The 17949-nt window shown below is 39.9% G+C and overlaps 1 protein-coding gene across 1 annotated transcript in view; it reads right to left on the bottom strand.

Moving 5' to 3' along the window:
• The window catches only part of LOC134349959 (testis-specific gene 10 protein-like), a 104222-nt gene that overhangs the window by 58349 nt on the left and 27924 nt on the right, over positions 1–17949 (bottom strand). The window contains 4 exon segments of the mRNA XM_063054913.1: positions 7988–8139; positions 8560–8637; positions 10370–10543; positions 16562–16717. Coding sequence (XP_062910983.1) covers positions 7988–8139; positions 8560–8637; positions 10370–10543; positions 16562–16717 — 560 coding nt within the window.

Genomic DNA, 17949 nt, shown 5'->3' with positions numbered 1-17949 from the left:
TGCATAAGACACCAGACCAAATAATTAAAGTGATTCCCCTCATTGACAATTCTGCTTAAAAACAAATTGGTGAAATGTCTGAGAATGTGGAAGATCCATTGTGCAATATACTTAGGACAACAGAATTTGTTTTGCAGTTGAAAGTGTCAACTTTGCCAGGCACTGAATCTTTGCTTCTTGGTTATGTTCATAAAAGACAAAAGAATGGTTCAAAAGTCATTATTTGCAAGAGTTCTTGAAACAGATATGAATAGGGAGCCAATATTTCGGGTTGTTGAGCAAATTTTCAAAAACAGGGACACTCTGCTCACCAACAGTCTTGCTTGTACAGCAGATGGAGCACTATCAATGACAGGAAGCCAAAGTGGGGTTATTACTTTCTTGCAAAAAGCTGTACCAAACATATTTACCATTCACTATTTAATTCACAGACATCTTGTCGTAAAAAAACTAAGTGATCAGCTACACGAGTCATTAAATACTGTTGTAACAGCAATAAATAAAATCAAGTCCAGTGCTCTTAATTCGCAACTATTTTGAAAGCTTTATACTGAGAACGATGAACAATTTGAATATTTGTTGCTGCACAATGAAGTCAGATGGCTTTCAAAAGGGAACTGCATGAGATGCTTTTATGCGTTTGAAAATAATAAAATTCTTTGAAGACTCGAAGGCTTCATTCAGTAATCAACTCAATAATATTAGGCATAACATTGCTTCTTTGTTAGAATTATTTCATAAAGTTTAATGAAATCAGTCTTCAATTGCAAGGAGATTATGTGAATCTTATCAAAGTCAGATCAGTGATCTCCACAATTCTGTCCAAGGTAACCCTATTTAAGTGCAACGTTGGCCATTGCGACCTTTTCCAATTTCCAAGCCTCTCTCAATTGGAAGAGGAAGAAAGAATACCAGATGTTGATCTTCAAGTATACTGTGCCCACCTGGGTGAGCTGCATAAAGACAAGTCATAGAGATTTCAGGATCCTCTCTTGCTTGATCCAAATTCCAGATAGGGTAATAAGTCCATTCCAGAATTCTTGAAATGAGAAATTAACAGGAAGAATGGACAAAAATTTGATCTGTTAACAATATGACTGACCTAAAGCCAAGTTTCAAACAATCACATCAGGACACTTGATCTCTCAAAAGAAATCTTGAAATCTTTCAATGCTATCCTGAACTGTAGAAAAAAGTCAAAGTTCAAAGTAAATTTTATTATCTAAGTACATATACAGTGTGTCACCATATACAACCATGAGATTCATTTTCTTGTGGGCATACTCAACAAATCTATAGACTAGTATCTATAACAGAATCAATGAAAGATCAACTAGAATGCAGAAGACAAAAAGACATGCAATTGCAAATATAAATAAACAGCAATAAATAATGACAATATGAGATGAAGAATCCTTGAAAGTGAGTTGATTAGTTGTGAAAATATTTCAATGAGGCAAGTGGAAGTTGAGTGTAGTTATCCCCTTTTGTTCAAGACCCTAATGGCTGAGGGGTACGTGTACAACTGTTCTTGAACCTGGTGGTGTGAGTCCTGAGGCTCTTGTACCTTCTACCTGATAGCAGCAGTGAGCATGACCTTGGTGGTGAGGATTCCTGATGATGGATGCTGCTTTCCTGTGACAGTGTTTCATGTCAAGATGTTCTTTACTGCCTTTCCAACACCATATCTAGTGGAACGTGGTTTCCGTCAGCCAACTTCTCTCAAAGCAACGAAACAGACTGCAAATTACTGAACGTGGGAATCTGAGACTCCTTCTGAGTGACCTTCAGACCGATGTTGATATCACTGCACCGAGCTCATTCACCTCAGTGAAAGGTGAAAAAGCAATGAAGTCATGAATAGTTCAACTAATGTACACTCTGTAATTCTTTTTACTGTAATTAAATAAAGAAATAATTTTATTTGTAGCTTTAAATAGATTTACCATTTTTTTCAATTATTTGTCGCTGCTTTGAATTTGTAGTTACTTTTTTCTTTCACTGCCCATCATATATTAAAATTCGTTATAGTTTTTATGTAATGGCTGGAAAGGGAGAGGGGGATGCTGGGGATGTGGTCTGGGAGCCAAGCAGTAGGTAAGCCAACAAAGTTTGGGAACCACTGAACTATATGTACTACAGTTTGTCCAATTAACCTCAATTAGATAAAGATAAAGAAATTAGAAAAAGAAAGCTAAAAAAAAGATGAATTTTCCTCAAGTAAAGAGTCAAAAATGCAACATCTATCCATTCACCTTCATCCTTAAACTTTTCTTTCAACAGCAATCTATGTTGGCTAATGTTTCATTGTTCAAAAAGGAAAGCAATGACAGGCCAGGGAGCTACAAGTCTGTGAGCCTGACTTCAGTTGTAAGGAAGTTATTGCAAGGAATTCTGAGCAACATGATGTATGTACCAGCACTTAGACAGTCAAGACCTGATCATAAATAGTGAGAAAAGTTTTGTGCGTGTGAAGTCATGTCTGATGAATGTTTTGAAATTTCTCAAAGAGGTATCTAAAGGGATAGATGAAGCTAGTGCAGTGGATGTTGTCTATATGTACTTCATAAAGGCCTTTGACAAGGTTCTGCATGGCAGACTGACCTGGAAGGTTAGGTTGCATGGAATTCAAGGCAGTTAGCAAGGTAGATTCAGAATTGCCTCGATGATAGGAAGCAGAGGGTGATGGTTGAAGGACAATTCTCTAACTGGATGCCAGTGACTAGTGGAGTGCCCCAGGGGCCAGTGTTGGGATCGCCATTATTCATTATTTATGAAAAATAATTTGGATACGAATTTACATGACACAATTAGCAGGTTTATTGATGATGCTAAATATGAGGATAGTATTAATAGTGAAGCAGGTTACAATGAATTGCAAAGAGAATTCGATCAGTTAGGAAGATGGGCTGAGGAATGCAAAATGGATTTCAGGATAGGATGTATACAATGAATGGCAGATCACTGACGAGCGTTTGGTACCTAGGAATACAAGTGCTCAGTTCAATGAAAGCAGCCTCTCAAGCAGACAGGGTGGTGAAGAAGGTGTTGAGAATGCTGGCCCTCATCAGTCAGTTTTTGGGGTAGGAACATAATGTTGCACTTATGTAAGTCATTGGTGAGGCTGCACTTGTGAGTATTGCATACAGGCTTGGTCACCTTGTTACAAGAAAGACATTGCTGATATCAACTGTGGCTTTACCCTCATTGAAGAATATGGAAGCCTGATAGCACAAACTATTAGGCAGCTGCTTTGAAAACATAACATTTCCATTCAATGAAGTTCTCAACCTTGTAGATTTAATAATCATCATTCATAAGACCAAAAGACATAGGAGCAGAATTAGGCCATTTGGCCCATTGAGTCTGTTCTGCCATTCAATCATGGCTGACCCTTTTAGATAATAGACAATAGGTGCAGGAGTAGGCCCTTCAGCCCTTCGAGCCAGCACCACCATTCACTGTGATCATGGCTGATCATCCACAAACAGTACCCCGTTCCTGCCTCATCCCCATATCCCTTCACTCCGCTATCTTTAAGAGCTCTAACTCTTTCTTGAAAGAATCCAGAGAATTAGCCTCCACTGCCTTCTGAGGCAAAGCATTCCACAGAACCACAACCCTCTGTGTGAAAAAGTTTTTCCTAAACTCCGTTCTAAATTGTCTACCCCTTATTCTTAAACTGTGGCCTCTGGTTCTGGACTCCCCCACATCGGGAACATGTTTCCTGCCTCTAGCGTGTCCAATCCCTTAATAATCTTATATGTTTCAATCAGATCCCTTCTCATCCTTCCAAATTCCAGTGTATACAACCCCAGTCGCTCCAATCTTTCAATATATGACAGTCCCGCCATCCCGGGAGTTAACCTCGTGAACATACGCTGCACTCCCTCTATAGCTAGAATGACCTTCCTCAAATTTGGAGACTAAAACTGTACACAATACTCAGCTGTGGTCTCACCAGGGCCCTACACAACTGCAGAAGGACCTCTTTGCTCCTATACTCAACTCCCCTTGTTATGAAGGCCAACATGCCATTAGCTTTCTTCACTGCCTGCTGTACCTGCATGCTTACTTTCAGTGACTGATGAACAAGGACACCTAGATCTCATTGTACTTCCCCTTTTCCTAACTTGACACCATTCAGATAGTAATCTGCTTTCCTGTTCTTGCCACCAAAGTGGATAACCTCACATTTATCCACATTAAACTGCATCGGCCCACTCACCCAACCTGTCCAAGTCACCCTGCATTCTCATAACATCCTCCTCCTCACATTTCAGACTACCACTCAGCTTTGTGTCATCTGCAAATTTACTAATGTTATTTTTAATCCCTTCATCTAAATCATTAACGTATATTGTAAATAGCTGCGGTCCCAGCACCGAGCCCACTAGTCACTGCCTGCCATTCTGAAAAGGACCCATTAATCCCTACTGCTCTCAGGATGAGGCTTTTCATTCTAGGACGAGGGAGATGTCTTCATTTTTTTAAAGAAAGGGGCTTCCCTTCCTCCACTATCAACTCTGCTCTTAAACGCATCTCCTCCATTTCACGTACATCTGCTCTCACTCCATCCTCCCACCACCCCACTAGGAATAGGGTTCCCCTGGTCCTCACCTACCACCCCACCAGCCTCCGGGTCCAACATATTATTCTCCGTAACTTCCGCCACCTCCAACGGGATCCCACCACTAAGCACATCTTTCCCTCCCCCCCTCTCTCTGCATTCCGCAGGGATCGCTCCCTACACAACTCCCTTGTCCATTCGTCCCCCCCATCCCTCCCCACTGATCTCCCTCCTGGCACTTATCTGTGTAAGCGGAACAAGTGCTACACATGCCCTTACACTTCCTCCCTTACCACCATTCAGGGCCCCAAACAGTCCTTCCAGGTGAGGCATCACTTCACCTGTGAGTCGACTGGGGTGATATACTGCGTCCGGTGCTCCCGATGTGGCCTTTTATATATTGGTGAGACCCGATGCAGACTGGGAGACCGCTTTGCTGAACATCTACGCTCTGTCCGCCAGAGAAAGCAGGATCTCCCAGTGGCCACACATTTTAATTCCACATCCCATTCCCATTCTGACATGTCTATCCACGGCCTCCTCTACTGTAAAGATGAAGCCACACTCAGGTTGGAGGAACAACACCTTATATTCCGTCTGGGTAGCCTCCAACCTGATGGCATGAACATTGACTTCTCTAACTTCCGCTAGGCCCCACCTCCCCCTCGTACCCCAGCTGTTACTCATTTTTATGCACACATTCTTTCTCTCACTCTCCTTTTTCTCCCTCTGTCCCTCTGAATATACCTCTTGCCCATCCTCTGGGTCACCCCCCCCCGTCTTTCTCCCTAGGCCTCCTGTCCCATGATCCTCTCGTATCCCCTTTTGCCTATCACCTGTCCAGCTCTCGGCTCTATCCCTCCCCCTCCTGTCTTCTCCTATCATTTTGCATCTCCCCCTCCCCCTCCAGCTTTCAAATCCCTTACTCACTCTTCCTTCAGTTAGTCCTGACGAAGGGTCTCGGCCTGAAACGTCGACTGCGCCTCTTCCTATAGATGCTGCTTGGCCTGCTGCGTTCACCAGCAACTTTGATGTATGTTGCTTGAATTTCCAGCACCTGCAGAATTCCTGTTGTTTGCATTAATCCTTACTCTTTGTTTCCTGTCTGCCAACCAATTTTCTATCCATGTCAGTACCCTACCCCCAATACCATTTGCTCTAATTTTGCACACTAACCTCCTATGAGGAACCTTATCAAAGGCTTTCTGAAAGTCCAGATACACTACATCCACTGGCCTTCCCATGTCCATTTTCATAGTCCCATTCTCAAAAAATTCCAGAAGATTAGTCAAGCATGATTTCCCCTTCATAAATCCATGCTGACTCTGACCTATTCTGCCACTGCTATCCAAATATGCCGCTATTTCATCTTTTATAATTGATTCCAGCATCTTCCCCGCCACTGATGTCAGACTAACTGGTCTATAATTGCCTGTTTTCTCTCTCCCTCCTTTCTTAAAAAGTGGGATAACATTAGCTACCCTCCAATCCGCAGGAACTGATCCTGAATCTATCCCGCTCCTCACCCTCACTCCCTGGCCTTCTCCACGTAACCTTTGATGCCGTGTCCAGTCATGAAACCCATCAAGCTCTACCTTAAATACATCTAACAGCTCGGCCTCCACAGCTATCTGTGGAAATAAACTCCACAAATTCACAACCCTCTAGCTAAAGGAATTTCTTCGCATCTCTGTTTTAAATGGACGCCCCTCCATCCTGAAGCTGTGCCCTCATGTCGTAGACTCCCCACCATGGAAAACATCCTTTCCACATCTACCATATCTAGGCCTTCTAACATTCAGGTTTTAATGAGATCCCTCCCCATCCTTCAAAATTTCAGTGAGTACAGACCCAAAGCTATCAAACGTTCCTCATATGATAACCCTTTCATTCTCAGAATCATGTTTGTGAACCTCCCTTGAATCCTCTTCAATGCCAGCACATCTTTTCTTAGATGAGAAGCCCAAAATTGTTCACAATACTCAAAGTGAGGCCTCACCAGTGCCTTATAAAGCCTTGGTATCACATCCCCGCTCTTGTATTCTAAAGCTCCTGACTTGAATGCTCACATTGCATTTGCTTTCCTCACCACGGACTCTCAAGGACTCCCAAGTCCCTCTGCATCTCAGATTTTTGGATTTGCTCCCTGCTTAGAAGACAGTCTGCATATTTATTTCTACTACCAAAGTGCAGGACTATGCATTTTCCAACATTGTATTTCATTTCACACTTTCTTGCCCATTCCCCTATCCTGTCTAAGAGCTTCTGCAGCTTAGCTCTTTCTTCAACACTACCTGCCCTTCCACCAATCTTCGTATCATCTGCAAACTTGGCAACAAAACCATCTATTCCATCATCTAAATCATTGATACACAGCATAAAAAGAAATGGTCCCAACACCCACCCCTGTGGAACACCACTAATCACAATCAACCAACCAGAAAAGGATCTTTTTATTCCCATTCGCTGCCTCCTACCAATCAGCCAATGCTCTAACCATGCCAGTACCTTTTCTGTAATACCATGGGCTCTTAACTTGGTAAGCAGCTTCAGCACTTTGTCAAAGGCCTTCTGCAAGTTCAAATATACAACATCCACTGCAACCCCTTTATCCTACTTGTAATCTCAGCTGTTCATGAGAAGGTAAATTGAATAGTCATTATTCCTCATGAAGTCATTTGTCAAGTTTTAGGGTACAAAAGGCTAGGAAAATAACATTTGCTATTGACAGCAGACAAAGAGCAAAGATTCAGTCACGGTTCAACTGACCATGCTATATTACAGGAGATAGCAGTTGGTGGGCTAACTATATTTAGTCTGCTGGTAGGAACAGAAGGATAAGGAGGGATGGACTAAAAATTATGCAAGATGTAATTAATAAATTCCCTCTAACCCATTTTGATGCTGATGCAGGAGCAAAAACTTAATTGCACAGATAAAAGCAAGAAATCAGAATAAGATGGCATTAATTTGGAATGCTATAATTTTACCACGTATTTACAAGGAATAGAAATTTTCCTGATGGGGTTGTAGAATACACTGACATAAGGTATAAGGATTTTTTTCTAGAAGTTTGTAGATTAGAATGAGAGAGCTACACCAGTGTTAACCACAGCAGGCAATTTTAAAAATCGCAAGCTATGATGAAATGTTTGCAATTCAATGGAATAATTTCAAAATAAAAGTGAGTTTATTGTACGGCAGGATAAATTAGAAGATGAGATGAGATGGGAGAAAGGCTGGAGAAAGATGTAAGTTTGGGGCTAAGACTGAAGACAATATCTGGATGGGGGACTAGAAAAGAAAGGGATACTGTACACCGGTGGTCAATGGTCTCAGTCCCACTCACAAAGATGTCCATGAGCTCTCCGTAGAAGAGATTAGGAAAAGGTAGTTTTCTAATGCAAGTAATTTCACCTGATTTGGTTGTTTTCTCCTCTCAGTCTGCACAGTTGATCTTCACTGTCAGATGACTTTCTGGCCAATATTTTAGCTTTTTCCTCCAGGGATGTTACACTATCTTTTAGACAAGTCAGCCTAGATCGGTGTTCCAATCTTTCATCTTCCAACTGAGAAGAATTAGGTCTACAATAAGACTGAGACTGACAGTAAGGGGCTTACAGTAGGTGCAGGCAACAATACAAGTGAGCAAATACAGTGTTACATCAATTTACTATGAAATGATATTTCATAATGAAAGATCTCGTGACACTCCCCCACTAAAATGATTGGCCAATACTAGTTCAGCTATGATCGAAAAAGGGTCTAAAGTCTGTTGCATAAATCAATTTATAATAACTATTATTTATATTTACACAGAAACTAAACTGTATTTCTGTTGTGGTAGAAGCAGTACACATGACATGATTACTCCCATCTGTATAACTGAACCACAGTCCAGGGAATGTAAGTCATTTTAACTTGACAATACCAAATAGGTTTAAAATTTCTAATTGCAAAATTCAATCTTTAAAAAAAATCAACATTACTGTATGCATGGAAGCCTTCAGGTCTTCTATTCTTTGCTCCATATGTGCTTTCTCATTAATCGCAGTCTCCTGGGAAATCTATTGTAATATTGAAACCAGTAAGTACTGAGAAATTAGATCTGATATTTTTCTGCCCTATATATGAAAAGTAAGAATTTATACAAAACCTGAATGCAAATTCACTTTTGTATTATGATTATTGTTATAATGCAACAACAGAAACCTACCAATCTGCATGCTATCAGACTGCACCCAGATAATTCTAGAAAAACTTTAATGTCTTCAGCTGAAGATCATTGCTGCCTCACTTGAGATGTTCTCATTTATTTTACCCAGATTAATGTCACCGTTAATGTAGTATTAAGCATTCATTGCCTGCCAGAAGCAATAAGTTTAAGGGAAAAGGGAATTTGATTCAGATAATTGAGCTATATTATTATGACATTAAATTATTAACAAGGTGAAAGATCAGACTGAAGGTACAAAATATTAATATTGTATATTTTGCATTATTCAGCCATAAATTTCTTGTATGTATATACTGTACATGGTTGAATAGAGAACATAAAGAGAGGATAATAAGGGCAGACATAATGCATTCATATGTCATATGTTACCAGTGAGGATACTTATAACTTGCAACTGTTGCCAAATCAACTCTTTCTAACAGAGCGGTGTTTATAGTGCTTTGATTGAGCCTTGTAAGGTAACACCAAACCCTAACAATTTTGCAATATACTTGTATATCTTCATTCCCATATTCAAATACAAATCAAGTAGAATTTTCAACGTGTTTATGTTATAGATGTTAAAAAACTAAATAAGCTAGTCGTTTTTTGGAAAACTTGCAGTGTGGGATACTACAGGATTACCTTTTAGAGGATTACAAATCATGAGTGGAATAGATAAGGTAAACAGTCATAGCCTTTTCTCCAGGGTATGGGAGTATGAAACTAATTTTAATGTGAAGGGGACAAGATTTAAATGGGACCCAAGGGCAATATGCAATAAAACATGTAGTATCAGTGTCAGATTGCTACAGAAACACAACATGTTCCTTCCACCAGAAACATTAATTATATCTCTTTCCACAGATGCTGCCTGACAGTTTTCATTTCATGTTTCATCATAACTTTTAGTAGAGGAGCTTACTATTTTTATCCAGCCTGGCCTATATGTAATTCTAGCCCACACCAACATGAAATGAACAGATTACAAAAAATAATTATTTATCAAAAAATCCACATCTAATTTAAAAGTAAAATAAATTGCAATGGTAACGCAGACAAAATGCTGGAGGAACTCAGCAGGCCAGGCAGTGTCTATGGAAAAGAGAACTGTTGATATTGCGGGCTGAGGACTTCCAGAAAATTTGCAGATTTTCTCGTTTCTAAATTGCAATGGTAGTTTGCTTACTCAAAATTATCAAAATTCATTAAAAATCTGGTGAATAAGGTTTTTATTTCCTTATTGGAGTTATTTTGGAAGGCAACTGGATTTAAATCATAGGCCTATAATTTAAAATTCCAGTTATAATCTGAGATAACTCAAGCATATTTCACTGAAGCAACCAAGGCACAGGAGGAAAGCCTACTCCTCTGTCCAGAAATACAATGCATCAGCTGGACCAAAGTAAAAGTGACAGGGGTGGATGCTAGGAGGAAATAAAGCATCAGTATTACAGCAGCATGAAGCAAACCATAAGAAAAATTGATGTACAAAATGTAATGATCTGAATCAGTTGGACAATATCATCAAAATCAATAACTTGTTTCCCTGACTTTTAGGTTTAAATTGTACACTTCATCACCTTTAATCGTTCTCTAAGACTGTCTCGTTCTGTGGTCATTCTCCTCAGATCTGCAACAGCTTCATTATGTTCACATTCCAAACGTCGCAGAATATCTTGTGCTGTCAGCCTGCTTTTCTGAGATCTCGTTGACTTCACTGCATCACTTCGTAGCCTAGTAAGCTCTTCCTGAATCTAAGTAATTCAATGCAGTTCAGTTCACAACTAATATTTAAACTATTGTTTCAGAATCCATTCTGGCAAATTTTTAAATATCTTCACTGTCAAAGATAACAAGAAATAAATGCATTTCCTTAAAACAGCCAGCAGTCAATGGTATTTGTAAAGTTACAGTGTCAATTATATATGCCTTGGTTACATTGCCCACATGAATATGCAGTGACTGATAACACAATATTGACAATAAAGTCCAAGCACGTGATTAATGGGGACAATGCATTAATCTGAGCAATTCCTATATTGGAGGGTGACTAATTTACGGCATTCATGGAGATGGGTATTACAGTAAGTAAACTTTTATTTAATCTTATTTCCAAAGGCACCCGAATGTTTTGTCCTAAAAACCTTGATCCATCAGAAGTCAATATGATCATCATTTTGAATTGAAATAGGTCTTTTCATTTCATCATTAAATGAAGGACATTAATCAAATCTTTCAAAATTTGAACAACTTTAGTGTGCAGAAGCCAGAAAAATCAGCTGGCTGAGCAGTGTCGCAGCAACGACGTCAGTAAGACCAAGGAATTGACAGTGGACTTCAAGAAAGGGAAGTCAAGGAAGCAGACACCAGTCCTCATTGAGAGATCAGTAGTGGAAAGGGTGAGCAGTTTCAAGTTCTTACGTGTCAACATCCCTGGAGATCTATCCTGAGCCCAACATATTGTTGCAATTACAAAGAAGGGATGACAGCGTCTATATTTCATTAGGAGTTTGAGAAGACTTGGTATGTCACCAAAGACGCTCACAAATTTATACAGAATGTACCGTGGAGAAAATTCCAACTGGTTGCATCACTGTCTGATATGGAGGGGCCATTGCACAGGATCAGTAAAATCTGCAGAAAGTTGCAAACTCAGCCAGCTCTATCATGAGCACTAACATCTTCAAATGATGGCGTCCATCATTAAGGACCGTCATCAACCAGGACATGCCATCTTCTTATGCTACCATCAAGGAGGTGGTACAGGAGTCTGAAGACACATACTCAACATTTCAGGAACAGCCCCTTCCTGTCTGCCATCAGATAATTTATAGTTTTTATTATTATGTAGTGCAATGTACTGCTGCACAAAACAAATTTCACAACATATGTCGGTGATATTAAACCTGACCCTGGTTCTGGCTTCTTGATAAAATGAAACGACTCATTTCAATGCTGCCATGCTTATGCAAGATGATGGCTTCTGATTCCACAAGATGTATCAGACAACTCTCACTGTCAATTAAACCTTTGTCAATGACTTCACATCAATCTAAGCCTTGGACTAATTTTTGCAGTGAATGCGAAGAAAAGTGAGATTCAAATTCTTGAAGCTTGGGAATTAATAGTTACTTTAATTATACGGTCTTTCATGCTTTCTATTAAATGTGATTGATCTGAAAGTTTTAAACAACTCATTATTCAGCTGCTCCGATTCTCTAATTACACGGTGCACTAAAGAAGCTCTTAAAGTGGTAACTTAAAGCAGATAATTAATCTAACAGAACTTCTTTGGGTTGTGGAAAGAAACCAGAGCACCCAAGGGAAACCCTTGTGGTCACAGGGAGAATACGTACAGATAGCCTCTGGTCAGGATTAAACCCTGCTTGCTAGAGTTGTGCAACAATAGCATTAATTCTCAAGTGAGGTAGTACTGGAACAAGAGTTAATCACCGAGATTTATGAACATCTGATTTGTGAAATTTTAGTGGTTGTGCCCTTAATTTAGGTGAAGGAGGATCTTAAAGTATTCTACAGGTATGGTAAAAGGAAAAGGATTGGAAGGGACAAGACTGGTCCTCTGGAAGGTTCGAAGGGTAATCTCTATGTGGAGCCAAAAGAGACGGGGGAGATTTTAAACAAATTTTTGCATCTGTATTTACTTCGGAGACAGACACAGACACAGAACTGAGGCAAGGCAGCAGCAAGGTCATGGACTCTATACAGATTAAAGAGGAGGGGGTGTTTGCTGTCTTTAGGTAAATAAGGATGGGTAAGTCCCCAGGGCCTGACAAATTGTTCCCTTGGACCCAGTGGGAGGCAAGTGCAGAAATTGCAGGGGCCCTAGCAGAGATACTTAAACCATTATTAGCAACAGGTGAGATACTGGAGGATTGGAGGATAGCTAATGTTGTTCCACTGTTCAGGAAAGGCTCTAAGAATAAACCAAGAAATTATAAGCCGGTGTGCCTAACATCAGTGTAGGGTAAGTTATTGGAAGCTATTCTAAGGGACCAGATGTATGAGTATTTAGATAGGCAGAGACTGATTAGGAAGAGTCAACAATGGTTTTGTGCATGGTAGATAGCGTCTAACCAATTTTATGGATGAAGGCAAGTCAGAGCATGTTATCTACATGGACTTTAGCAAGGCATTTGACAAGGTCCTGCATGGGAGGTTGGTCAGGAAATTTCAGTTGCTTGACATTCAAGATGTGGTAGAAAATTGGATTGGACATTGGATTTGTGGGAAGCAAGAGAGTGGTAGTAGATGGTTGCCTCTCTGATTGGAGGTCTGTGACTAGTGGAGTGCCACAAGGATCAGTGCAGGGTCTGTTCATGTCTGTCATCTATATCAATGATCTGGATGATAATGTGGTTAACTGGATCAGCAAATTTGTGAATGGCACCAAGTATGGAGGTGTAGTGGACAGAGAAGAAGGACTATCAGAGCTTGCAGTGGGATCTGGACCAGCTGGAAAAATAGGCTGAAAAATGGCAGATGGAATTTAATGCAGACAACTGTGAGGTGTTGCACTTCGGTAGGGCAAACCAGAGTAGGTCTTACACGGTGAATGGTAGGGCACTGAGGAGAGTGGTAGAACAAAGTAATCTGGGAATACAGGTACAGGTACATAATTCATTGAAAGTGGTGGCACAGGTTAGATAGGGACATAAAGAAAGCTCTTGGCACATTGGAAAACATAAATCAAAGTATTGAGTACAGTAGACGAAATGTTATGTTAAAGTTGCGTACGACGTTGGTGAGGCCTAATTTGGAGTATTGTGTGTGCTTTTAGTCACCTACCCACAGGAATGATATAATTGAGGTTTAAAGAGAACAGCAAATCTTTACAAAGATGTTGCTGGGACTACAGCACCTGAGTTATAAGGAAACATTGAATAGATTAGGACTATATTCCTTGGAAAGTAGAAGATTCAGAGGAGATTTGATGGAGCTATATAAAATTATGAGTGGTATAGAGAGGGTAAATGCAAGCAGGCTTTTTCCACTAAGATTGGGTGGGACTACAACTAGAGGTCATGGGTTAAGGGTGAAAGGGGAAATGTTTAAGGGTCGTGATACTGTGGAATAAGCTGCCAACACAAGAAGTGCATGCAAGGTCAATTTCAACACTTTGAGAAGTTTGGATTGGTATTTGGATGGGAGGGGTAGAAAGGGCTATGGTCCTGGTGCAGGCCGATGGGACTGGGCAGTTTAAATGGTTTGGTGTGGACTAGATGGGCTGAATGGCCTGTTTCTATGTTGTACTTTTCTATGTTATGAAGGGCAGAAATGAGAGAATAGAAAAAAGGTAAATCATATGGTTAGATGACCAGAATCATTGATACAGATTGATATTCATTTATTTATCACATGTATAGTGAAACATAAAGTGAATCCGCATTTGTACTAACAACCAACACAACCTAAGGACGTGCCGGGAGCAGCCTGCAAGATCGTCACACGTTAGGGTGCCAGCATGGCATACCTACAACGTTCAGCAGAACAGCAGCAAAACAATCTCTTATTCCTTCATCCCATCCACCCACTCACTCACTCTCTCTCACACATATCCCACTCCTCCATCCCCAGGACAGGCCACCATCAGGACTGGACTTGCAGACATTGGGAATCGGAATCTGAATATGTTAGCATTCTGGAGTTTGATAACGATTCAAGAATAAACGAGATCACTATCAAAATTCAAGGTTAAAAGTTCAAAGTAAACTTATTATTAAAATACATATACGTCATCATATACAACCCTCAGATTCATTCTCTTGCGGTCAGTCACAGTAGAACAAATAAATACAACAAAAATCAATGAAGTACACAAAACAAACACTGACAAACAATCAGTCTTGTGCAAAAGCTGTACAAATACAAATAAATAAATAATACACTATGGCAAGACATAGATCAGCTTAAGGATGGAAGGCCAGCCATAGCTCTTGCAGAGAACACCAGCAAGTGCAGATAGTTCTCAAACAGCTAAAACCAATCAATGAAAGTGGTCTGTCCCCTACCCATCTTTAGCATGGATGAGATACAGTTCTTTTGGAAGAGGATGTGCTCATTCACATCCATCACAAGGCATGAGAACAAAATCTTTCTCTTCTCCTTGAGGTATTGCAAATGATTGTAAGCTTAAACTTCTCTTGATCTAGCACTCTTGAGACCTTGAGGGGATAGATACTTCAAAGGCCAAGTATCCCCTAGTGTGGCAAACGAAAACCCTGAATGACAGTGCTGCATTTCTAGATTATATCGCCTTGCTTCCCTCATTGAATTAAATGATATAATGCAAGAAACAACTGGAACAACAGAGCATTTATCACAGTTCACAATGCTCTCAATATTGGGTGAACAACATCCAAGTAGCGATTTCACTCCCTAACTCCACATCATTGTTACAACTTCTTTTAACTCTCCAACACTGCTTTACTGTTACAACCATGGATGGGATATCTTTGCTATGTCCAAGGTTTACTCCTTTATGTGCATAATAAGAATTGGCAAACCTGTACTAAATGGGAAAAATTCAAATTGGTTATTAACTAAGGACAAATCAGTCCCATTGTCATAATTTCTAACTGCACAAAACAGGCCCTTTAGCCCACTATGTCTATCCCAGCATCTACAGAAAGGAATAAACAGTCGACATTTCAGGCCGAGACCCTGAGACTGGAAAGAAAGGGAGAAGATGCCAGAATAAAAAGATGGAGAGAGGAGGAAGGAGGACTAGCTAGAAGGGGAAGCCAGGTGGGTGGGAAAGTTGAAGGGGTGGAGAAGAAGGAATCTGATTGGAGAGGAGAGGAGAGCAGACCATGGGAGAAAGGAAAGGAGGAGGGGCAAGCGCGGTGGTGTTAAGCAGGTGAGGAGATGAGGCAAGAGGCCAGAGTAGGGAGTAGACAAAGAGAGAAGGGGGAGGGAAGCAAATTACCAGGAGGAGAAATCAATGTTCATACGTCAGTTTGGAGGCTACCTACACAGAATATGAAGTGTTGCTTCTCCACCGAGAGTGGTCTCCTCGTGGCAAAATGAGGCGGCTATGGACCAAAATGTCAGAATGGAAATGGGAATAGCAATTAAAATGGTTGGCCACCGGGAAATACCGCTTCTGGCAGAAGGTGCTCAACAAAGTGGTCCCCCAATTTACGTCAAGTCTCATTGATGTAGGGTAGGCTGTATTGGGAGCGCCAGCTACAATAGATGACCCCAACAAATTCACAGGTGAAGTGTTGCCACACGTCGAAGGACTGTTTGAGACCCTGAATGGAGGTGAAGGAGGAAGTATATTGGCAGATGTAGCATTTCTGTCGCTTGTTGGGATATGCGCCAGAAGGGAAGATTAGCGAGGAGGGACAGAGGGACAAATGGACAAGGGAATCAGATCTTCAAAAACACTGCAGGCAATGAATAGGAGTAACAGAAATAGCCTGAATTAACACAGATATTTGCATTGAATGGACAAAAAGTACAATGGGAACTGATGCTTTCCATCAATATCATCCCTACGAATTTGAAAAGCAAAACCCCAAAAGCATTGATCATTCCCGCCTTTTACAAGCTGATCATCAAAGTATGATGTGTTCCTGTGGAACCATACCCATGGAAGATAAACTATAGATCAGAGAAATGCAGGTAACTCCTGTATATGAAATATATACATTTTAGCTGATCTGTATTTTAAAATAGCCAGCACTTTAAAAAAAAATCATCATAATAGATAGAAAACAATTAAATATACAATGAATGTCATTGTTTACCTGATCATAGAGGAGCTTAATTTGGTCTCTTTCTGCAGTTAAAACTTTGATATTTGCCTGAAGCTCTGCAAAATGCTTTTCATATTTGCTTAACATGGCTTGAAGATCATCACGCTCTTTAATTATACACATGAGTTCAGATTCATAACTTCCTCCCTGGTTTTAAAAAGGACACCAAAATGAACCAATTATAAGTGTCTAATAAGTAAATATAAATAAATATATAAGTATCATCTACTGCTTAAATATTTCCACAAAAACTTTTTCTCATTCTACATTTTAATTATGTTAATATAGAGAGAATCAATTTTCACTATACCTTTTAACAACCTTCAAAAGATTTTGAAATTGTAATCACCCTATTTTATACTTCTTCATTGCTTTCATTCATCCATTTAAGTTTCAGTTGTGCAAGTTATTCAATCACACCATTTCTGCAAACTTTATACACATGTACAAGTAAGTTAATGGAACTGAAAGTAAACAGCACATTTTACCTCAGTTCAAAGTAACTAGTAATAACTATTCTTATGTAAACAACAGAAGACATTATTAAGCTGGAAAAGTACGTTGGAAATTATTATGGATGAAATACTAAAGAGAATGTAATAGAAGGCCTGCATTATTATTACCAAAAGATACAAGAACAGGTATGTATGTATGTTATACCATGTAATGCTTTCAAGGATGCTAATCCATCAACGTTGAGGACAGACATGGAATATGAGAGAGTAACATACAGCATTCTTAGTACTGAGGCTGGTGGAAAGGGAAATAAGCATTAGCACATTAGAGCTAAAGAAAACTGGGAAAGCTCCTGCATTGTGGGATCATGGATCATGCTGCTCATTCATGGTCTTCACAACATTGTGGATGAATTATACAAGAAATTATGGGCACTGGAAATCCAGTTGAGATGTCTGAGAGAATAGCAAGTGGATGCACATCAGTTTGACCTTGACTTTCTATGAATTTTAATCAAGTTCACAAACATACTAAGTGTTTTCAATTTACCCTTTATCTATTTTAATACAATTAAAGGAAAACATTTTCCTTCAACTATATAATGAAACATGTACTTGATGGACTACTTCAAGAAGTGCTTTTTACTTCAGGTGATTCCAGCTCAAAGGACTGTTGTTGGCTGTAAATTGGGGGTAGAATCAGCCGAGGAAACATGAAGATGTTGAAAAGGAAGTGTCCTGAACAAGATGCTCAAACCCTCTTCGTAGGCAATTGGGTAACTCAGGTATTGATTAGTATTTTGTTTGTTATTTATAGCGTACACATATATCAATGCAAATAATTTAGGTAACATTGGTAAAGCTTGGATAAATTTCTCCCCCAACAACTTACCTTCCCCTCACCTGGTTTCACCTGTCATCTGC

This window comes from Mobula hypostoma, chromosome 7, assembly GCF_963921235.1.
Source record: "Mobula hypostoma chromosome 7, sMobHyp1.1, whole genome shotgun sequence".
Lineage (NCBI taxonomy): Eukaryota > Metazoa > Chordata > Chondrichthyes > Myliobatiformes > Myliobatidae > Mobula > Mobula hypostoma.
The sequence above is the reverse complement of the archived record's forward strand: the minus strand, read 5'-3'. Positions and strand labels throughout refer to the sequence as shown.